The 24,603-nt window shown below is 38.9% G+C and overlaps 1 protein-coding gene across 5 annotated transcripts in view; it reads left to right on the top strand.

The window, feature by feature from the left end:
* The window catches only part of PCNX1 (pecanex 1), a 187,112-nt gene that overhangs the window by 10,841 nt on the left and 151,668 nt on the right, over window positions 1-24,603 (top strand). For all 5 annotated transcript variants that reach the window (XM_055436674.2, XM_055436675.2, XM_055436673.2 and 2 more), the window contains exon 2: window positions 23,872-24,080. In XM_055436674.2, coding sequence (XP_055292649.2) covers window positions 23,872-24,080 — 209 coding nt within the window. The remainder of the gene's footprint in view (window positions 1-23,871; window positions 24,081-24,603) is intronic.

Genomic DNA, 24,603 nt, shown 5'->3' with positions numbered 1-24,603 from the left:
AAGAAAAGAAAACTTAGGGGAAAGCAAGCCATTTCCTTTTGAGGTTTTAAGGGGAAAAGAAGTCCTATTTGTAGAGCTTAGTACAAACCAAATAGAGCCCTGAATGCCAGCTGCCCTGAGAATAGGCAGGAATATTAGTCACAAATTGGAGAATTGTGTATCTGGCTGTTTTCCTAATCCTCCTCACTCCTTGAATGTTATCTAGACATAAACTGAACAGATTCAAGCACCATAGTTATCATCTTGAAAACTTTGTATTTTGAAATAGGTTTACAGAAAAGTTGCAAAAACAGTCAAGAGAGTTGTTATATACCCTTTGTCCAGATTCCTCTAATATTAAAATTGTACATAGCCATGGTGTGCTTGTCAAAATGGAGAAGTTATCATTGGTACGTGTAGTACTATTAATGAATCATGGACATTGTTTGGATTTCACCAGTTTTTCCATTAACGTTCCTTTTCTGTTTTAGGATCCAGCCTAGGATTCTATATTGCATTTAGTATCATCATCTTTAATATGGCTTGCTTTCTTTCTGTTTTCTCTTACCATTCCTCTATTCTTTGAGGAATTTTACAGTTTATAACAATCAAATTGTCTTAAAAGAAAAGTTAATACAAGTTTTTATGTCTGTGCCAGGTACATTTTAGATGGACAACAGTATTTTGAATGATTTTTAAATCATGAATTGACCATTGACCTATGTGAGGCTATTTTTAATTGAAATATTTTATATATGGTATGACATAATTCTAAAGATGAAAAAGATTTTAGACCCCATTCACACAAAATGGACACTGGTGTCCATTTAATGCTGTTTCCCTTATTTATAAATTAGAAGCAGTGGGACAAATGCACAACCGTGTTACACAGTAGATTGTGAGTAATCTCCTATGTGTCATAAAGTGTTCATGAATTGGAAGGAGGGTGCATCATTTCCTAGAAGACTTTATGCAGAGGGTTTGTACATTCACAGCCTTAACTGTATGCTGGGCCCTGTGTTAGACCTTGTGGTGGGGGACCTTTATGAAGTTTGTTATTTCTGCTGAAACATCATTTCCCATAGTCTTGCCACCAGGCAAATGAATCTTTGTTCTGTGGAAAAGACTTTTTAGTGAAAGAATACCTGTTCTTGGGTGTAATGGTTTGCTGTCAAGTAGTTTATTGTAATATATCCAGCATATTAAGGCTTTCTTAAGCTTTTTTTAATCATTGAAAGTTACAGTTCCTAGAATTTATGAAACTTAACGTGATATCTAATATGGGTAGTGTTTTGTTGCAAATTTACTTCTCATTGTCGCTTTGCCTTTGATTTGGTGATCTTACACAACTACTGACAAATGTTCAAGGCATTATTTTTGTTCACATCAATAATGCAGTGTCAGTGTTACTCAGACTTCCACTGTGGAAATATTTTGGCTTTCTTTCTTGTTAAAGAGTATCTGTAGGTAAACTACTGAAAGTCAAAGTAACTAAAGTCACAGAAGTGTACCACAGATCTCTTCACACTGTTGTAGGCAGTGGCAGGTGGGTTTTAGTTAATCATAACTTTATGTATTTTTGCTAACTTGTCGGGTGAGAATTAGAATTCTCCATGGGATGATTTTAAGCTATCTGCCTTCCACTCCCCTGCTCATTCTGAGTACCTGCTCATCTCTTTTCCTTCTCTAACAAAATGCATATCGTAACACAGGAGTGGGGCTGATGTTGAGATACTCCTGAGTCAGCCTTCTTTGTTTTGTTTTTAAAGGAAGTTACTCAGCAGCTTTAGAAGATTATTAGGAATTCTTTTTATTTTCGTGACTAATGTTTGTCATGACACTCCACTTGAGAATTGCTGGCCTGCCCTATGACTCAGGCTTCTACACAAGGGATAACATAGAGCTGCCTTTACTTTTCTTCTTTAAAAAAAAAAGCCCACCATGTGGTAACTGGGAATTAATTTACCTGCAATCTTATTTTGCTTTACTCCAATATATCACTGTCTAGGGAGATTTCCAGATATGTGTATTTTGGAAAACCACTCTGCCTAGATGTACCAACAGAAAAAACCTGTAGGTGATTGCTAGTGAACACCTCATGCTAACAGTCACTACCCGGAAGGTTTTAGTCTATTGTTCGTGACTATCTGAAAGTACCTTATTGATTCTTGCTTAGGTTGCTGGTTTAAATCATTTCCTTTTTTCCAGCAGTGAGTAAATTACTGAATAATTTTGATTCTGGCTGAAATAGAGGCTTTTATGGTACTGATAATAGTAATACTTATATGGTGCTTTTTAGACATTATAATCCTTGAGCATTTCACCCTCCAGTTAAAAAGCCATTAGGTTTTTATCATGAAAAGAATATTAGTTATAGAAATTGTTCTAGGTAATACTCAAGTATATAGAGTCTAAAATAAAAGTATGTATAGTCCAAAGTAAGGGTTCGAAGTAAAAGCAAACGATGCTGTGGCAGTACTGTGGTACACATTTGTATATTTAAGGTTTTAGTTGTGGAAGTTTTATAGCATAAGTTTCTAGAAAAATTGCTGGGTCAAAGTATGTACATTTAAAATTAAACTAGATGTCAAATTACACCTCAGAAAATGTTATACCAGTTTATATTCTCACTAGTGTATGTGAAAGGACTTACTGCTCTTTGTTTTCACCAACATTATTAGTCTTTTTTGATGTTTTGATTTTGTAAAATGGCATCTTGTTTTAATTTGCATTTCCTTATTAATAGGTTCTTTGAATATCCTTTTTATGGGTTTAGTACACATTTATATCTTTTCTTTTAGCTATCTGTTGTGTCCTTTATCCTTTTTTGTGAGTCATGTTCTTTTTTTGTCAAATAATCCTTTATTATTTTAGTCATGTTCTAAGTGGTTTTGAGAGCCCTTTGTATATATAGAAATTAGCTCTTCATTATGTATTAAAAATTTCCCTTAATACGTCTTTTAACTGTGTGATTGAGTTTTTTGAGCATATAAATTTAACATTTTTAGTAGTCACATTTGCAGCTTTTCTTCATGTGATAAAGACCCTCCCTGTTAACAGTTTGTTTAAAAAAAATTCATGTTTTCATCTAATAATTTTTAAATTTAAAAATAAATTTGCCTGGTTAAAAAAGAAACTGTAAGTCACCCTTTTGTATCTGCCACCATCTTCCCAGTTTTCACCTGCACTGCCTCCCATAAGAAACCACTGTGAACACACACACACACACACACACACTTTCTTTATCCATTCATCCAGTGCGCGCGCGCGCGCACACACACACACTTTCTTTATCCATTCATCCAGTGATGGACATTTAGGTTGCTTTCATGAATTGGGTGTTATAAATAATGCTGCAGTGAACATGCAAATGCATATATCTTTTTGAGTTAATACTTTTGTTTTCTTAAGATAAATACACAGAAGTGGAATTACTGGATCATATGGTGGTTCTGTTTTTAACTTTTGGAGGCACCTCTCTGTACTGTTTTCCATAGTGACTGTAACAGTTTATGTTCTCTTCAGCAGTGCTCAAGGGTTCCCTTTTCTCCACATCCTTGTTAACACTTGCTGTTTATTGTCTTTTTGATAATAGCCATTTCTGAAAGTGTGAGGTGATATCTCATTGTAGTTTTGATTTACATTTCCCTGATGATTAGTGATATTGAGCACTTCATACTGAGTATGAAAATGTACTTATTGGCTACCTAGATGTCTTGAAAAAGTGTACTTTCAGGCTTATTTTTACATTGAAAAAATTTTTTTGCTGTCGTATGAGTTCCTTGTATATTTTGAATATTAATTCCTTATCAGACATGATTTGTAAATATTTTTGTTGATTTCCTTTGCTGTGCAGAAGTTTTAGTTCGATGTAATCCCACTTTTTTTTTTTTGGTTTTGTTGCCTTTGTTTTCCATCTCAAACACAAAATATCACTAAGATCTATGTCAAAGAGCTTACCTTTGTTTTTTTCCTAAGAGCTTTATGGTTTCAGGTCTTATGTGCAAGTCTTTAATACATTATGAGTTAGTTTTTTTGTGTAGTGTAAGGTAGCAGTCCAGTTTCATTCTTCTCCATGTGGTTGTCCAGTTTCCCAACACCATTTATTGAAGAGACTGTTCTTTCCTCATTGTCTATTCTTGGCTCCTTTGTTGTAAAATTAATTGGCCATAAAAGTGTGAGCTTATTTTGGCACTCTGTTCTGTTCCATTGATTCATGTGTCTGTTTTTATGCCAATACCATACTGTTTTATTATTTTAGCTTTGTAATATAGTTTGTAAGCAAGTTTTGCCTGCATAGTGATGCCTCCAGCTTTGTTTGCCTTTCTTAAGGTTGCTTTGGCCATGTTAAGATTGCTTTGGCTATTTGGAGTCCGTTGTGATTCCAGATCAATTTTAGGATTGTTCTGTGAAAAATGCCATTAGAATTTTGTTAGGGATTGCTTTGATTCTTTAGGTTGCTTTAGGTAGTATGAACATTTTAACAGTATTAATTCTTTAATCCATAAGCCTGAGCTATCTTCCCATTTATTTGTGTCATCCTCACTTCTGTTATCAGTCAGTGTCTTATAGTTTTCAGTGTACAGGTCTTTCTTTCCCCTTGTTGAATTTATTCTTAGGTATTTTATTCTGTTGATGCAGTTGTAAATAGGACTGCTTTCACTAGTAATTCTAATAATATGTTGAATAAAAGTGGTGAGAGTGGGCATCCTTCTCTTGATCTTAGTGGAAAAGCCTTCAGCTTTTGATGATGATGTTAGCTGTGGGCTTATCATATATGATCTTTATTATGTTGAGGTACATTCCCTCTCTACCCACTTTGTTGACTGTTTTTGTCATAAATGAGTGTTTTGTCAAATGCTATTTTTGCATCTGTTCAGATGATTATATGATTTTTTACCCTTCATTTTGTAAATGTGTAACATATTGATTGATCTGCAGATGTTGAAACATCCTTGCATTTCTATGATAAATTCCACTCATGGTGTATCATCCTTTTAGTGTCTTACTGTATTTGGTTTGCTAATATTTTGTTGAGGATTTTTGCATCTGTGTTCATCACAGTTATTTGCCTATAATTTTCTGTCCTTATGGTGTCTGGTGTTGATATCAGGGTAATGCTGGGCTTCCCAGGTGGCACTAGTGGTCAAGGAGCCACACGCTAATGCAGGAAACGTAAGAGATGCAGGTTCAATCCCTGGGTCAGGAAGATCCCTTGCAGGAGGGCATGGCAGCCCACTCCAGTATTCTTGCCTGGAGAATCACATGGACGAAGGATCCTGGCAGGCCATAGGGTTGCAAAGAGTTGGACACAATGAAGCGACTTGCAGTGCACAATGCTGACCTCATAAAGTGAGTTTGGAAGTATTCCTTCATCTTGTGTGTTTTGGAAGAGTTTGAGAAGGACTGGTATTAATTTTTTAAATGTTTGGTAAAATTCACCAGGGAGGCTGTCTGGTTCTGAACTTGTGTTGGGTTCAGTTGTTTTTTGTTTTAGTTGCATATTCTATCAAATGGATATATTATTTATCATGTTCCCTGCTAATAGATATTTGTTTATAGCCTTTTGCTAGCACAAACCATGCTGCAGTAAATAATTTGCACAGATGTAATCTTACATGTCTTTTTTGGGTGTTAGTTCTAAAAGGTCTTGTTGGTCTTCATAGAACCGTTCAACTTCAGCTTCTTCAGTGTTACTGGTTGGGGCATAGGCTTGGATTACTGTGATATTGAATGGTTTGCCTTGGAAACGATCAGAGATCATTCTGTCGTTTTTGAGATTGCATCCAAGTACTGCATTTCGGACTCTTTTGTTGACCATGATGGCTACTCCATTTCTTCTAAGGGATTCCTGCCCACAGTAGTAGATAAAATGGTCATCTGAGTTAAATTCACGCATTCCAGTCCATTTTAGTTCGCTGATTCCTAGAATGTCGATGTTCACTCTTGCCATCTCCTGTTTGACCACTTCCAATTTGCCTTGATTCATGGACCTGATATTTTAGGTTCCTATGCGACATTGCTCTTTACAGCACTGGACCTTGCTTCTGTCACCAGTCACATCCATAACTGGGTGGTGTTTTTGCTTTGACTCCATCCTTTCATTCTTTCTGGATTTATTTCTCCACTGAGCTCCAGTAGCATATTGGGCACCTACCGACCCAGGGAGTTTCTCTTTCATTATCCTGTCATTTTGCCTTTTCATACTGTTTATGGGGTTCTCAAGGCAAGAATACTGGTTTTCCATTCCCTTCTCCAGTGGACCACACTCTGTGAGACCTCTCCACCATGACCCACTGTCTTGGGTGGCCCCACACCTCATGGCTTACTTTCATTGAGTTAGACAAGGCTATGGTCCGTGTGATCAGATTGACTTTTTCTGTGATTATGGTTTCAGTGTGTCTGCCCTCTGATGCCCTCTCGCTACACTTATTGTCTTATTTGGGTTTCTCTTACCTTGGATGTGGGGTATCTCTTCACGGCTGCTCCAGTAAAGCGCAGCTGCTATGCCTTACCTTGGACGAGGGGTATCTCCTCAAGGCTGCCCCTCCTGAACTTGAACGTGGAGTAGCTCCTCTCGGCCCTCTGCCCCCGCGCAGCCGCTGCTCCTTGTACATGGGGTTGCTCCTCTGGACTGCCGCCCCGACCCTGGACGTGGGGTAGCTCCTCTTGGCCGCCGCCCCTGACCTCGGGCATGGGGTAGCTCCACTCGGGCGCGCCCCTGACCTCGGGCCTGGGGTAGTTCCTCTTGGCCACTGCCCCTGACCTCGGGTGTGGGGTAGCTCCCCTTGGCCGCCACCCCTGACCTCGGATGTGGGGTAGCTCTTCTAGGCTGCTCCTGTGCCTTTGCAGCCTGGCACTCTCGGTTGCCGCCCCTGACCTTGGGCAGGGGTAGCTCCTCTTGGCCACATTTCTGCACGATGGCAAAAAAGATGTCCTTTGCATTATAGGGGACTGGAAAGCAAAAGTAGGAAGTCAAGAAACACCTGGAGTAAAAGGCAAATTTGGCCTTGGAGTATGGAATGAAGCAGGGCAAAGGCTAAGAGTTTTGCCAAGAGAACACACTGGTCATAGCAAACACCCCCTTCCAACAACACAAGAGAAGACTCTACACGTGGACATCACCAGATGGTCAACACCGAAATCAGATTGATTGTATTCTTTGCAGCCAAAGATGGAGAAGCTCTATACAGTTAGCAAAAACAAGACCAGGAGCTGACTATGGCTCAGATCATGAACTGCTTATTGCCAAATTCAGACTGAAATTGAAGAAAGTGGGGAAAACCACTAGATCATTCAGGGATGACCTAAATAAAATCCCTTATGACTATGCAGTGGAAGTGAGAAATAGATTTAAGGGACTAGATCTGATAGAGTGCCTGATGAACTATGGACGGAGGTTCGTGATATTGTACAGGAGACAGGGACCAAGACCATCCCCATGGAAAAGAAATGCAAAAAAGCACAATGGCTGTCTGGGGAGGCCTTACAAATAGCTGTGAAAAGAAGAGAAGTGAAAAGCAGAGGAGAAAAGGAAAGATATAAGCATCTGAATGCAGAGTTCCAAAGAATAGCAAGGAGAGATAAGAAAGCCTTCCTCAGCGATCAATGCAAAGAAATAGAGGAAAACAACAGAATGGGAAAGACTAGAGATCTCTTCAAGAAAATTAGAGAAACCAAGGGAACATTTCATGCAAAGATGGGCTCGATAAAGGACAGAAATGGTATGGACCTAACAGAAGCAGAAGATATTAAGAAGAGGTGGCAAGAATACACAGAAGAACTGTACAAAAAAGATCTTCACGACCCAGATAATCACGATGGTGTGATCACTGACCTAGAGCCAGACATCCTGGAATGTGAAGTCAAGTGGCCTTAGAGAGCATCACTACGAACAAAGCTAGTGGAGGTGATGGATTTCCAGTTGAACTATTTCAAATCCTGAAAGATGATGCTGTGAAAGTGCTGCACTCAATATGCCAGCAAATTTGGAAAACTCAGCAGTGGCCACAGGACTGGAAAAGGTCAGTTTTCATTCCAATCCCAAAGAAAGGCAATTCCAAAGAATGCTCAAACTACTGCACAATTGCACTCATCTCACACACTAGTAAAGTCATGCTCAAAATTCTCCAAGCCAGGCTCAGCAATACGTGAACTGTGAACCTCCAGATGTTCAAGCTGGTTTTAGAAAAGGTAGAGGAACCAGATATCAAATTGTCAACATCCGCTGGATCATGGAGAAAGCAAGAGAGTTCCAGAAAAACATCTATTTCTGCTTTATTGACTATGCCAAAACCTTTGACTGTGTGGATCACAATAAACTAACCCTGGGCTTCCCTGGTGGCTCAGAGGTTAAAGCGTCTGCCTCCAATGCGGGAGACCCGGGTTCGATCCCTGGGTCGGAAAGATCCCCTGGAGAAGGAAATGGTAACCCACTCCATTATTCTTGCCTGGAGAATCCCATGGACGGAGAAGCCTGGTAGGCTACAGTCCACGGGGTCTCAAAGAGTCGGACACGACTGAGCGACTGAACGGAACGGAACCCTAACCCTAACCCTTTATTGTGTGAATCACAATAAACTGTGGAAAATTCTGCAAAAGATGGGAATACCAGACCACCTGACTTTCCTCTTGAGAAACCTGTATGCAGGTCAGGAAGCAACAGTTAGAACTCGACATGGAACAACAGACTGGTTCCAAATAGGAAAAGGAGTACGTCAAGGTTGTATATTGTCATCCTGCTTATTTAACTTATATGCAGAGTACATCATGAGAAACGCTAGGCTGGAAGATGCACAAGCTGGAATCAAGATTGCCGGGAGAAATATCAATAACCTCAGATATGCAGATGACACTACCCTTATGGCAGAAAGTGAAGAGGAACTAAAAAACCTCTTGAGGAAAGTGAAAGAGGAGAGTGAAAAAGTTGGCTTAAAGCTCAACATTCAGAAAACTAAAATCATGGCATCTGGTCCCATCACTTCATGGGAAATAGATGGGGAAACAATGGAAACAGTGTCAGACATTATTTTTTTAGGCTCCAAAACCACTGAAGATGGTGATTGCAGCCATGAAATCAAAAGACGCTTACTCCTTGGAAGGAAAGTTATGACCAACCCAGATAGCATATTAAAAAGCAGAGACATTTCCTTTGCTAACAAAAGTCCATCTAGTCAAGGCTATGGTTTTATCAGTGGTCATGTATGGATGTGAGAGTTGGACTGTGAAGAAAGCTGATCGCTGAAGAATTGATGCTTTTGAACTGTGGTGCTGGAGAAGACTCTTGAGAGTCCCTTGGACGGCAAGGAGATCCAACCAGTCCATTTTAAAGGAGATCAATCCTGGGTGTTCACTGGAGGGACTGATGCTAAAGCTGAAACTCCAGTACTTGGACCACCTCATGCGAAGAGTTGACTCATTGGAAAAGACCCTGATGCTTAGAGGGATTGGGGGCGGGAGGAGAAGGGGACGACAGAGGATGAGATGACTGGATGGCATTACCGACTCGATGGACATGAGTTTGAGTGAACTCCGGGAGTTGGTGATGGACAGGGAGGCCTGGTGTGCTGTGATTCCTGGGGTCGCAAAGAGTTGAACAGGACTGAGCAACTAAACTGAACTGAATCTTACATGTGTCTAGAAACAATGTTAAGATAAATTCCTAGATATGAGATTGGTTGGTCAAAGGGATAAATGCTTTTTTCATTTTCAAAGATAGTGCTAAGTTGCCCTCCAGGGGGTTAGTTATCACTTTATATGCCTGCAGGCAGTGTGTTAGAGTGCCTGTTTGTGCTCCTGTGTGCCACAGCCTCACATAGTTTTGCGATTTTCATAGGTGAAAAGTAGTATCCTAGAGTAGTTTTAATTGGCATTTCTCCCATTTTGGGATTAAGCATCTTTTCATAAGCTTAGGGGTCATTTTTTTTACCTATTTTTCTGTAATAGTTTCATGTACTAGTTTCATTTTCTAGTATTATTTGTGACTGATATCTAAATATATATTTTATATAGTAAGAATTATATATTTGTAATCTGATTGGAAACATCTAAATAGTTCAGCCTATTTGGAATTTATTTTGCTCTAAGTGATATGGACTATTTAAAAATTTTTTTTAGACCATTGTCTCAATCAACCTAATTTATTAAACACTCCTCTCTATTAGTGGTTTAATGCCTCATTTTTCATAATCTTAAGTTTCCATTGGAGTATTTGCATTTTCTGTTTTATCAGTATATTTATTCTTACATGAATGCGATACTTTTTTTTAGTAATTCTAGTTTAATAAATTTTTCTTTCTTAGTAATTATTTCTTCTTATTGTTATTTCTGTGGCCATTCTTACATGTTTATTCATCCATTTTGTTCTGTTTCCCAGGGATGTTGTTGAATTTTTTTTTATTGAAAGGTGTTGAATTTTGGATTTCTTTATGGAGGAAGGTTTGATATTTTTATAATATTGGGTTAAGATGAACTTTTCATTTCTTTTTTGACCCTCAGATTTTTTTTAAAAGACGTTTTCTTTTATGTTAACCTCTCAGGCAATAGACTGTATAGTCAAATCTATGGTTTTTCCAGTAGTCATATATGGATGTGACAGTTGGACCGTAAAGAAGGTTGAGCTCCGAAGAATTGATGCTTTTGAACTGTGGTGTTGGAGAAGACTCTTGAGAGTCGCTTGGATAGCAAGGAATTCCAACCAGTCTGTCCTAAAGGAAGTCAATCCTGAATATTCATTGGAAGGACTGATGCTGAATCTCCAATACTATGCAGCCATTTCTTTTGCTATATTTCTAACTGATAATTACTTATATGTAAGAAAAATCATGTGTTTTTTTTAAGTCTTATTTTAGAATAGTTCTAGATGCATAGAAAATTTGCAGAGAAAGCTCAGAGAGATCCTCTGTATTCTGTACCCAGTTTCTCCTGTTTTTAACAGCTTACTATGGTGTGTTTACCACAACCAATAAATCAATGTTAATGCAAAGAGTTGACCCACTGGAAAAGACTCTGATGCTGGGAGGGATTGGGGGCAGAAGGAGAAGGGGACGACAGAGAATGAGATGGCTGGATGGCATCACCGACTCGATGGACATGAGTTTGAGTGAACTCTGGGAGTTGGTGATGGACAGGGAGGCCTGGTGTGCTGTGATTCATGGGGTTGCAGAGTCAGACAGGACTGAGTGACTGAACTGAACTGAATATCATTGCTAACTTATAATCGCTACTTTGTTCAGATTTCTTTTTTATCTCATGTCCTTTATTCTGTTTCGGGATTCCATACAAACCTATTGGTTTCAATTTATCTTATAATTAGATACCATAGAATTAGGTTATTCTTTCTAATAATTTTTCCATTTATTTAAAAAAGATTTTCAGATATGCAGTTACATTTGTAAGTAACAATTTTAACTTCTTCCCAGTAGTTATACTTTTTTTCTCTTGTGTAATTTCTTATTATAATACTTCACATATCTATATAAAATAATGCTGAAAATATGGACAGCCTTGCCTTATTCCCGTATTTAATGAGAATTCTAGTGTTTTACCATTGAGCATGCTAAGTTTTTGTTTGGAATATAGATTCTTTTTTCTTTACTGTGTAATGCAATATTTCTCCATTTTCCAGTGACTTCTGGTGGTTCAGTATCAGACTGTTTACCTCTGTGTATTCTGAGTTCTCACAAGTTTTAACTACCTCTTCTTTTTTTTTTTTTTTTGCAGTTTGTATTTGGTTCCTCTGAACCTTTTTCACTAAGAGGTCTTTCTGTTTGCTTATCTTAGTTTTGTCACTACATTGTTGTTGCTGTTCAGTTGCTCAGTTGCGTCTGACTCTTTGCCACCCCATGGACTACAGCATGCTAGGCCCTTCCTGGCCTTCACCATCTCCTGGAGTTTGCTCAAACTTATGTCCATTGAGTTGGTGATGCCATCCAACCATCTCGTTCTCTGTCATCCCCTGTCGTCCCCTTCTTGTCATGCCTTCAATCTTTCCCAGCATCAGGGTCTTTTCCAGTGAGTTGGCTCTTTGCATTAGGTGGCCAAAGTATTAGAGTTTCAGCTTCAGCTTCAGCATCAGTCCTTCCAATGAATATTAAAGGTTGATCTCCTTTAGGACTGTCTGGTTTGATCTCCTTGCAGTCCAAGGCACTCTCAAAAGTCTTCTCCAATACCACAGTTTGAAAGCATCAATTCTTCAGTGCTCAGTGTTTTTTATGGTTTAGCTCTCACATCCATACATGACTACTGGAAAAGCCATAGCTTTGACTATATGGACCTTTGTCACTACATTGTTCAAATATTATTAACAACATCAAATAGTTGTGCTATTATATGCCCATGCACTGTCTCCTTTCAAGTTTTCTCACTTAATACTTATTGTAGTTCTGTGAAATGAAGATACTGTTACTATCCCTATTTTTCTAGTGAGGAAACAAAGGCTCATAGAAGTTAAACCCCTGGTTCAGGGTTATACAGATTGCCTCTGTTGTTTTTTAACTTTGGCCTTAAGATGACCATCATGGTCACGTTCCACCGTGCTCTTCCACAGTCATGCAAGATGCTTTTCTGATTAATCCGTGTCTGAAAGCCTTCTTGTGATTGACTGGGGTGAACTAAGTGTCCCCGGATCTTTTTCAATATTTATTCTGAGTCCAGAACTCTCAGAGCTGCCCTTGAAATCACCATCTAATTATATCTTTAATCTTGGCTCCCCTTCTCAACTAGCATATTACGTGAATACAGTGGAAGCCCATTATAAATCTCCTGCGATTTAGTTATGGTTCTCAGTGAGATAGTTTGTCTTACTCATCATTTTGGAGGGAGGGCTAAGTTAGCCAGGTTCTGTGGCATGTACAGGCATACTTCGTTCTGTTGTGGCTTCCCTTTATTATGCTTCATAGCTACTGTATTTGTTTCACATGTTGAAGGTTTGTGGCAGCCCGTTCAGCAAATCCGTTGGCACCATTTTTCCAACAGTGTTGTTTTCTTGTGTCCCTGTATCATGTTTTGGTAATTCTGACATTATCTCAAAATTTTCATTATTATTAAATATTTTATTATGATCAGTGTTATTTGATGTTACTTTTGTAAGAAGATTATGACTTGCTGAAGTCTTAGGTTATGGTTAGCATTTTTCAGCAATAAAGTATTTTTAAATTAAAGAATAGTACATTTTTTTAATAATACTATTTCACACTTAATAGACTACAGTATAGTGTGTAGGAAACCAGAAAGTTTGTGTGGCTTACTTCACTGTGCCGTTCACTCTGTTGTAAGGGTCTGGAACTAAACCTACAATATCTACAAGGTATGCCTGTATTATAAATGAATTTTATTAAAATCTAATATCCTTTCACTTATTGGTCTTATGCAGGCCTTTTTCCCTGCTGTGTTTATTTAAAATACTATTTGTTTTTGCCACTGCTACTGCGATTGCATGTGCTTCTTCACTGCAGCTACAGAGGTGCAGCATTTGCTGTCTGTTTAAATCCTGCCCATTCCAGTTTTTTATGAACAAAATCTGAAATTGTTGTCCTCATGAACATGTAAATATCAGCAAAAGACGCAGTTGTTTCAAGGGCTGGAACTTTTTTGGAAACTTTAACCTAAGTTTGGCATTGCAGTTTGTAGTGGATAGAGGCCAGGGTTGGTGCTAAACATGCTATCTTGAATAGGACAGCCCCTAACAACATTAGATTGTCTGGCCCCAAGTGTCAACAGTGCTGAGGCTGAGAAACTTTGCTTTGGAGCATTCATTCTCTCTCTTTTTCAAAGTTTGTCTCTGCTGGATCTTAGTTTCTGCCTGTGGGCTCTTAGTTGTGCCATTCGGGATCTAGTTCCCTGACCAAGGATCTGACCCTGGCCCCCTGCATTGGCAGTGCAGTCTCAGCCAGTGGCACCGCCACCAGGGAAGTTAAGAGTATTCCTTCTCATTAGGTGTGTTGTTGTCCTCCGGCGGGCAAAAATTATTTCTTGGGATGGGGGGTTCCGTTCCTTTCCGTCGCTCAGTCGTGTCTGACTCTTTGCGACCCGTGGACTGTAGCCTACCAGGCTTCTCCGTCCATGGGATTCTCCAGGCAAGAATGCTGGAGTGGGTTACCGTTTCCTTATCCAGGGGATCTTCCCGATCCAGGGATCGAACCCGGGTCTCCCGCATTGGAGGCAGACGCTTTAACCTCTGAGCCACCGGGATGGGGGGTAGTGGTGAAATATATTTATGTGCAAAGTACAAATATGCATGTAGTATATATAGATACACAGTGTTCCTGTGGTGGTAAAATTTTATGATGGAGTCAGTATTTAGAGTACCTACAATTCTATATGCTTCTCCTCTATGCTTACAACACTTCTAACACCAGATGTGGGGGTTTTTCCCCACCAAGGAATTCTCTGAGACACTCTCTGACAGTTTAATTCAGTTCTGATGCGTTTATGTAGAGATAGCATCAGATCCCATAGGTTAAGTTTTTTATCCCACAGAACTGCTCCTCTTCCCCACAATTAAAATGCCAGTCCAGAGTGTAGGCTGTTTCTTGTGTATCTGACCAATTGACTATAAAATCAGTGGTTCCCGAGACCTCATTCTGAGGTTTGATTGAATTGCTAGAGAGGCTCACAGAACTCAGGAAAACAGTTCACTTACTGTCTACCAGTTTGTTGTAAAAGGCTGTAATAAAGATAGAGAACATCCAGGTGGAACGGATTAATAGAGCAGGGTGTATGTGTGGGCAAAAGTTCCCAGCTTTCATGCCCTCTCTGGGTGTGCAGCCCTCCATCACCTCTCTGTATTCACCAGCCTGGAAACTCTCGGACTTCTTAGTATTGGGATTTTATGGAGATTGCCTCACACAGGCCTGATCAGTTATTAACTCCATTTCCAGCCCTTTTCAAACCGTACGGAGCTTGAAGGATGAGGCTGAAAATCTCAAGCTTCTAATCATGGCTTTGTCTTTCTGGTGACCAGCCCCAGTTCAGGAGCCCACCCAGAGTCACCTCATTAGGAAAAAGGCCTTCCTATCACCCAGGAAATTCCAAGGGATTTACATGTCAGGAACGAGAGTAAACACCAGATATTAGAATGAAAGATGCTCTTTGTGCTCTTATCATTTAGGAAATCGCAAGTGTTTAGGAGCTCTGTGCCAGGAACCAGGGACAGAAACCAATATATGTATTTTTTATTTATTAAAATATACGTATTTTTTACTGACTTAGGGGGAAAATATCTAAAATGACTCCTTAGGATGGCAACAATGAAAAAAAGTTAACACTGCCTTGCAAGGAGACTGTCTACTTATAATGGTTAAAAACTCAGGTTCTCAACCACTGAAGTTAGACTAGATGTAAGTCCTGTTTTTGCCAATTTACCAGCTACAGACAATGACTTCATAAGCCTTTAAGTTTTCTTATTTGTAAGTGATGTAGATAGTGATAGTACTTTCTTCAAAGGATTGTTGTGAGACATACTTTGCCATTTATAGCACGTAGCACTTGGTAAAAGCATAGTCATTCTCCTAAGCTCCAGGAGAGAAAGGATCTTATTGCAGTGTAGCTGGGGCTTAAATCGGTATTCAATAAATATATGTTGAATGAATGAATAAAACTCTTATTCCTTGAGTTGAGTGTGTCATTTACCATTATGGAAACTGAGGAAGTGGCAGTGGTACGATAAACTGTACTTCCCTTCATTCTATTTTTCTGTTGGGCAGCTTTCATATTTACCTCACGTAAACTCTTGTGTGTGATACATTGCCTATTTGAGCATTTACTTTTAAAGTAGAAATGGATTGTATAGCTTGCAATACTGTCATTCTGTTTCAAGCCAGTTGAGTGAGTTCAGGGCAAGAATGATAGATGCACTCTGTTAATACTCTTAAGAGAGCTAGTATGCTGCTGCTAAGTCACTCCAGTCATGTCCGACTCTGTGCGACCCCACTGACGGCAGCCCACCAGGCTCCCCCGTCCCTGGGATTCTCCAGGCAAGAACACTGGAGTGGGTTGCCATTTCCTTCTCCAATGTGTGAAAGTGAAGTCGCTCAGTCGTGTCCGACCCTTAGCGACCCCACGGACTGCAGCCTACCAGGCTCCTCCGTCCATGGGATTTTCTAGGCAAGAGTACTGGAGTGGCTTGCCATTGCCTTCTCCAAGGGAGCTAGTATACTTTTTTTTAAATTTAATTTTGGCTGCGCTGGGTCTTCCTTGCTATATGGACGGGCTTTTTCTACTTGGAGCAAGCAGAGGCTACTCTTGAGTTGCTGTGGGGGGGGCTTCAGTAGTTGCAATGCATGGGCTCTGTAGTTGTGACTCATGGGCTTAGCTGCCCCGTGACAAGTGGGATCTTCCCAGAGCAGGGATCAAACCTGTGGCCCTACATTGCAAGGTGATTCTTAACCACTGGGCCACTAGGGAAATTTGCTAGTATACTTTTAATTTGTAAATCTTAACTGACTTTCATTCTTGTGTTAGGATCTCAACTTGCAATTTATTCCATTCTGTTTTTAGTGAAACATGAAAGAATATACAGTCAAATAATAATGCTTGATAACCTATTTTTTGTGTATTCATATTTCATTTAAAAATATTTCTTTTTATTGATCCTTGTAATTTTCCTATGACTTAATGCTTTTGTTACTGAATTAAATCTTTTGATTTTTAAGCCTTAAATCTGAACTATTGTTATTTGTGCTTATATTGTACCCTACTTTTTTAGGAATATGGCTGTTAAGTGCACAAAGAATTCCATTATTTTTCATATATTTGCCTCTAAGATAATCTCACTGAATACACCCTGAACTGTTGTTTTTTTGAGGTATAGTAAAAAGATAATAACCTAGCTTCTATTCTTCAGAATTGCAAAGTCATGTGACAGATTTCTTATTTTCACTTACTATAAATTCTGAAAAATTATTTCAGTAGAATATATCAGAGACAGAATAAAGAAATAGGTTAAGCAGTTTAAGTTGGACTTTATGAGATAGCTCTGGTCCTCATATTTACCATATGATTAATTTTTTATCAGTTTACTCAGGGATTTACTTAGACTGATTAAGCTATTAAAAGAATGATTCATACAACAGAATATCAAGTTAACTAATTTACAAAAGGAGATATGAATCAAGATGGTTCTTAGTATAGGATACCCCATTCTTTTTCCAGGACGGTTAGGTTTACTCAGGAAAACATATGTAAAGCAAAACACTGGTACCTTTCCAAAAACAGACACACAGATCAATAGAACAAGATAAAGAGCCCAGAAATAAGTCCATGCATTTATGGTCAATTAATCTACGACAAACGAGTCAACACTATACAAGGGAGAAAAGGCAGTCTCTTCCAAGGAGCTCTCAGAAAATTGGACAGCTAAAGTTCAAAATGGATTAAAGACCTAAATGTAAGACTGGATACTATAAAACTCCTAGAGGAAAATATTGGCAGACACTCTTTGACATAAATTACAGCAGTATTTTTTTGGATCTCTCTTTATAAAGTAAAGGAAATACAAGTAAAAATAAACAAATGGGACCTAATTAAAATTGTTTGCACAGCAAAGAAAACCACCATCACAACAAAAAGACAGCCTGCTGAATGGGAGAAAATATTTGCAAGTGATATGACTGGTAAGGGATTAATATCCAACATATATAATCAGCTCATCAACTCAGTGCAAAATAAACCCAAAAAACCAGCCTAATTAAAAAATGGGCAGAAGAACTAAATAGACATTTTTCCAAAGAGGAAATGTAGATGGCCAATAGGCACATGAAAAGTTGCTCAACATTGCTAATCTTCAGGGAAATGCAAATCAAAGCCACAATGAAATATCACCTCACACCTGTCAAGATGTCATCAGAAAGAAGACGTACAACAAATATTGGTTAGAATGTGGAGAAAAGGAAACTCTAGTACATTGTTGGTGGGAGTGTAAATTGGTACAGCCATGGTGGAAAACAGTATGGAAGTTTCTCAAAAAAACTAAAACCAGAACTGCTGTATGACCCAGTAGTTCCTCTTCTGGATATATTTCTTGAAAACACTGATTTGAAAATATGCATCCTAATGTTGATAGCTGATTGCAGCCATGAAATTAAAAGATGCTTACTCCTTGGAAGGAAAGTTATGACCAACCTAGATAGTATATTAAAAAGCAGAGACATTACTTTGCCAACAAAGGTCCGTCTAGTCAAGGCTATGGTTTTTCCCGTGGTCATGTATGGATGTGAGAGTTGGACTGTGAAGAAAGCTGATCGCCGAAGAATTGATGCTTTTGAACTGTGGTGCTGGAGAAGACTCTTGAGAGTCCCTTGGACTGCAAGGAGATCCAACCAGTCCATTCTAAAGGAGATCAATCCTGGGTGTTCATTGGAAGGACTGATGCCAAAGCTGAAACTCCAATACTTTGGCCACCTCATGCGACGAGTTGGCTCACTGGAAAAGACTCTGGTGCTGGGAAGGATTGGGGGTGGGAGGAGATGGGGACGACAGAGAATGAGATGGCTGGATGGCATCACCGACTCGATGAACATGAGTTTGAGTGAACTCCGGGAGTTGATGATGGACAGGGAGGCCTGGCGTGCTGTGATTCACGAAGTTGCAAAGAGTTGGACACGACTGAGCGACTGAACTGAACTGAATGTTGATAGCATTATTTATAATAGCCAAGATATGGAATCAACCTAAGAATCCAACAGATGAATGGATAAAGAAGCTGTGGTGTATATAGATAATACAATGAAATACTACCTAGCCATAAAAGAGAATGAAATTTTGCCTTTTGCAGCAATATGAATGGACTTGGAGGGCATTATACTAAGTGAAATAAGTCAGAGAAAGAGAAGTACTATATGGTATCACTTAAAAATACGGCAGACTTGTGAATGTAACAAAGAAGCAGACTTACAGATAATAGAAAATAAACTATTAGTTACCAGTAGGGGTTCAGTTCAGTTCAGTTGCTCAGTCATGTCCGACTCTCTGCGACCCCATGAATCACAGCACGCCAGGCCTCCCTGTCCATCACCAACTCCCGGAGTTCACTCAAACTCATGTCCACAGAGTCGGTGATGCCATCCAACCATCTCATTCTCGGTCGTCCCCTTCTCTTCCCGCCCCCAACCTTTCCTAGCATCAGACTCTTTTCCAGTGAGTCAACTCGTCACATGAGGTGGCCAAAGTATTGGAGTTTCAGCTTTAGCATCAGTCCTTCCAATGAACACCCAGGATCGATCTCCCTTAGAATGGACTGGTTGGATCTCCTTGCGGTACAAGGGACTCTCAAGAGTCTTCTCCAACACCACAGTTCAAAAGCATCAATTCTTCGTAGGGGGGCAATATAAAGGTAGAGGCGTGAGAGGTACAATCTGTTGGATGTAAGACAGGCTCAACGATATACTGTACAACATGGGGAATATGGCCAGTATTTTGTAATAACTGTAAATGAAAAATAACCTTTAAAATTGTAAAAAAAATTTTAAAATTAAAAACAAAACTTTGGTCAATTTATGTTCTTATAATTTCATTTGAGTTTTTTTTTTTTTTGTAAAGAAAAAAGATCGCTTTCAAAATGTTACTGCTCATTGACAACATACCTGGCCTGTTAAGAGCTCAGCTAGAGATGTACAATGAGATTCATGTTTTTTTTTCATATTTACTAACACAATAGCCATTCTACAGCCCATGGATCAAGAATAATTTCTACTTTCAAGTCTCATTATTTAAGAAATACGTTTGTTAAGACTGTAGTTGCCATAAATAGTGATTTCTTTCATGACTCGCTTTATTGCAGTGCTCTAAATTCAGACTTATGATAGCTCTGAGGTATGCCTATATAAGTCTAGATTCATATAGGTATGCCTATGTAAGGCTAGATTCTACCACCCAACTGTCCCTCAACAAAGAAAGAATTACCATATTATCTGAGTTGTTACGAAGTCTTTTGTATTGCCTGCTGCTTTCTTGCTTACTTATTTTCCCCAGTTGCTTTTTTGTGTTTTCAACAACATGGTTTTCTTTTTTAAGTCCTAAAAAATGAAGTATAGTTATAGTAACTATTATGAGGGTTTGTTGTTGTTTAGTCACTAAGTCATGTCCGACTGTTGCAACTGCAAGTTTTGAATGCCATAATGAATTATTAATGATAAAACAATGTATGTTACTCAGTTATGGAGATAGGAATATGCATTTATGAGATGAATGGAAAAGGAATAAAAATTGTCCTAATAAAACACAAATGGGTATCTGTTATAAACACAGTTTCCAGTAACAACATCATACACATTCAAAAGTGTTATAATTTAAATGATATATGCCAAAATGATGATAATGTGCTGTGTAAGCCTATGTTAGATAACTCATGATGGCTTTTAGTTAGATAACTAAAGATATATGTAAATGAATTGAACAAAATTGTTTTTGAAACAGGAGAGTAGAAATAGAGTGGTAAAGAACCCATCTGTCAGTGCAGGAGAAGTAGAAGATGCAGGGTCCATCCCTGGGTTGGAAAGATCCCCTGGAAGAGGGCATGGCAACCCACTTCAGTATTCTTGCCTTGAGAATCCCATGGACAGAGGAGCCTGGTGAGCTGCAGTCCACAGGGTGACAAAGAGTCGGACACGTGTGAAGCAACTTAGCATGCACTCAGATATATTTTATATAACATTTTAACTAAAGACACTGACTTTCACCAAAATTTACAGATTCAGATCATTTAAAACCTTTTTTTTTCTTGTTGGGAAAATTTTAAGTGTAGAAAAATTGCTATAAAATATGGAAGATAATTTTAGTCCATCAGTATACAGCCTTACTTTTGTTTCTTAGGACTTTTATTCCTCCCTTATTTTTCACATTTGTGCTCTGTCTTCTCGTATATGTTTTAAGCTGCCTATCTTTACTCCTAACACATGTATATTGATGGTGGCTTATATGTACTGTATATATTACTTTGGTCTCTTTCCAGCTTGTTAATATGTATTTTTTAATGTTGCTTTCCTAAGCGCATTCTACTGTACATAAAAATGTAAACACCAGTACATGTTTTAGAGTGACATAAATATAAAATGCAAGTGTAAACAGAAAAATATCTAGTATTTTTAATAATTCTATTCATATTAAAATAGTATGTAGATAAAATTCTAACGTGCAGAAATATGTATGTATATATGTGTTAGTTACCCAGTTGTGTCCGACTCTGCAACCCCATGGACTGTAGCCGACCAGGCTTCTCTGTCCATGGGATTCTCCAGGCAAGAATACTGGAGTGGGTTGCCATTCTCTTTTCCAGGGCATCTTCCCAACCCAGGAATCGAACCCAGGCCTTCTGCATTGTAGGCAGATTATTTACCGTCTGAGCTTCCAGGGCAGTGCAGGAATACGGGTAGGCTCAAGTTTCAATAGTTCATTTGTAAGCCAGTGCCTTGGGGAAAACATATTCTGAAATTGTGAGAGGTTCCCAGCTGGCCTGCTGAAATCAGTTTGACTCACTGTGTAGTTGGAATTATAGAAAATTATATTTTGAGATTTTTTTTCTTTGGGCATGTATGTCTGAATCTTGACAATGGGAATAGTTTCTTGTTTTCTGCAGCCCCATCCTCTGAAAGGAAATACTTACCTGGAATCCTTAACCTCAGCTCCCTGAAGAGGACTGTGGCAAGAGGGCTGAATTCCTCGAGCTGTGGTTGTGATACGAGGACCTTTCTGAGTCCTTTGGGGGCAGCCTCCATGGGAAACCTCTAAGGTTAAAAACATTCCTTTGGGGACTCCACAGGCAATGGGATAAACCCTACTGGAAGCTAATATAAATAGGTGTGTTGAAAATACTAAGCAACTAAGATCTTACTACTTCCTGGTTCTCCTTCCCAGTTCCTTCTAACACTTTCGTAAACATCTCCCCCCATACCCACCTACCATGGGGTGCCTTGATGAATGGGATTGTCCTAAAGTTCAGAAGTGACTACCTCACTTATTTGTGCAAAAGTTCTGCCTGTGTAATAAAATACATAGTCTTCAGACTAAAAAGATGAAATAAAAATAAAAGAATTCCTTTGGGGATTTTCCTGGAGATCCAGTGGTTAGGACTCCACAGTTTGACTGCCATGGCTTGAGTTCAGCCTCTGGTCTGCAAACTGAGATCCTGGGCAGTGTGGCCCCCCAAAAAATTCCTTTTCTTTCTGATCTAACCTCTTCCTTTGCCTCTAATTAATAGTCATTTTCTAGTTTATGGACAATGTTTGGTTACTAAGACCTTCATCTTCCTTTTCCCCCCAGCATTCTCTGTCTGCCAGAAGTGAAAGGTGGTACAGATAGGGAACTGAATTCTGCACTTTGTAGGAATTAGCTTATGCACTTACCTTTTTTTTTTGGTGAATGAGCCAAAATAAATTTTCCATTAGGATGATTAAGTAAAGGTAGCACCCCCAAGCTTCAGGTATACCAGTAGAAAAGCTAGATCCCAGGGCCAATTGACTGTCCCACTGTATGAAAAATGATTCTTAATTCTTCCCCCAGTTGACAGTTTGTGCCCAGTGAAATAGCCGTAGGATTGATGGATTTGAGGGTAGACTTTGGAGGGAAGGCAATCCCCTTGTTATCGCTGTCTAGTTTTTCTTCACCTGAAAAAGTATTAGGAAAAGTTGGTTCAGAGATTATTGATGGATGGAATTTATGGTTTAGGACACAATTAGTACCTATGGTTCAACACCCCATCCCCAGGCATACTGCTTTGAAATTCTGCTAATTTTTGTTTTCATTAGCCAGATTTATTTTTGTTGTTTTATGTATACTCCCTTTTCTATTACACAAGGACAGAGCAGACAACTTTAAAGCTAATAAAAATTTAAGTTCAGTTTTTGTTTCCAAATACACTGATGGTTGTTTATGTTGTAGCTCAGTAGAAGCACCAGCTGCCTTAGTTGGCAACAAAGATCCCAAACCGCACAAGGAGAGAGCATGGACTTAAAAGAATAATCTGAATGAATTTAGTGTTTTGAACTTGGAAGCAAAACTGCTATTCAGTTTTTTTCTTATAGCTGGATATCGAACTGGAACTTACCATAGGGCAGCAAAGAAAGGCCTCAGGGGAATGGTAGTTGTATTACTAGTTACAAATTTATGAGTAAATGCTTTGAGGAAAAATGTCTGATTAAAGGAGATATTGAGAAATACAGCCTTCTGGTTAACTATTTGTTTTGAAAGGCAGACCTGAAATTTTTTCCCCCCACTTCTGCAATTTCTCTCATAGTTAATCTCTGAGATTAACTATGAACGACTTTTATTTTTTTAAGAGACAGGTTCAGCATAGATCGTGAACATAGTGTCTTTACATTGCTGCACAAGGAAATGAATGTGTTTATATCGTAAAAAAAAGTTACAGGGAGCACATAAACAAGGATTATTTATATTTGGAGTACAACCCTGTCTTATTCACATATTATGTAATGTGATACATTAACTCTCTATTTAGATTATAAGCTTTTTGGCATGAACTTTATTTATACCAGTGCTGTCCACTGGGCATGAAATGTGAGCCACGTAGGTAATTTAAAATTTTCTAGTAGCTGCATTATATATTTTATTTAACCCAGTATAATCTAAGTATATTTCAACAAGTAATCAGTATGAAGACTGAGATATTTTGCACCCTTTTTTCCATACTAAACTCTTCAGAACCCTTATTCTTAGTGCACATCTCAATTCGGGCCAGCTACATTTCGAGCACTCGATAGCCGTAGGTAGCAAGTGGCTACTGTATTAGATAGTGCCCTCTTATACTTTTACAGTTTAGTGTTAGGAACACAATCATTGCTTTGTGTGAGAATGTGTGTGTTTGTTATTTTAGCTACAGATTTCTCTGGTTGAATAAAGTATAAAAGATTTTAAAATGCCTGTCTTTTCTTTCTCTTTAAGGCCCTTCCTTCTTCCATGATTATAGTAGCAGTTTATTGTCCTGTGATAGCTGCTGTTTTCATTGTTCTGAAGATGGTCAACTATCGACTCCACAGAGCCCTGGATGCTGGAGAGATTGTAGATAGGAACGCAAATGAATTCACAGATCAGCGAGCCAAAACTGAGCAAGGCAACTGTTCAACACGGAGAAAAGATAGCAATGGCCCGAGGTAAGGAAACCCATGCCATTCAGTTTTTCAGGATGTCCAGTGATGCCTGTGTCCAGTGATGTGGTTACTGTGCCATGCCTGTTCTGTTCACCTGGTTTTACCACTATCGATACAGTGACAGGTATGATTGTCACATTAGACAATAGCAAAGCTGACCGTCTGGAGATAAATCAGTATCCTTGGCCTTACAACATGTTTGAATGATACTAATCATAATAGTATAATAATTAAACACACCAAAGACCAAAACCAATGGCAAACAAGTTAAAGATAATAATAAAATATGACTTCATAAATCAAAGCATTTTTTACTTATATGTAGTTACATGTATGTACATATATCAGTTCAGTTCAGTTCAGTTTAGTCGCTCAGTCGTGTCTGACTCTCCGCGACCCCATGAATCACAGCACGCCAGGCCTCCCTGTCCATCACCAACTCCCGGAGTACACTCAAACTCATGTCCACAGAGTCGGTGATGCCATCCAGCCATCTCATTCTCCGTCGTCCCCTTCTCCTCCCGCC

Source organism: Moschus berezovskii, chromosome 9 (assembly GCF_049115385.1).
Source record: "Moschus berezovskii isolate FMDL1 chromosome 9, NW_MosBer_1.0, whole genome shotgun sequence".
NCBI classification, from domain to species: domain Eukaryota; kingdom Metazoa; phylum Chordata; class Mammalia; order Artiodactyla; family Moschidae; genus Moschus; species Moschus berezovskii.
Note: the sequence above shows the minus strand (reverse complement) of the source record. Positions and strands in the feature narration are given on the sequence as shown.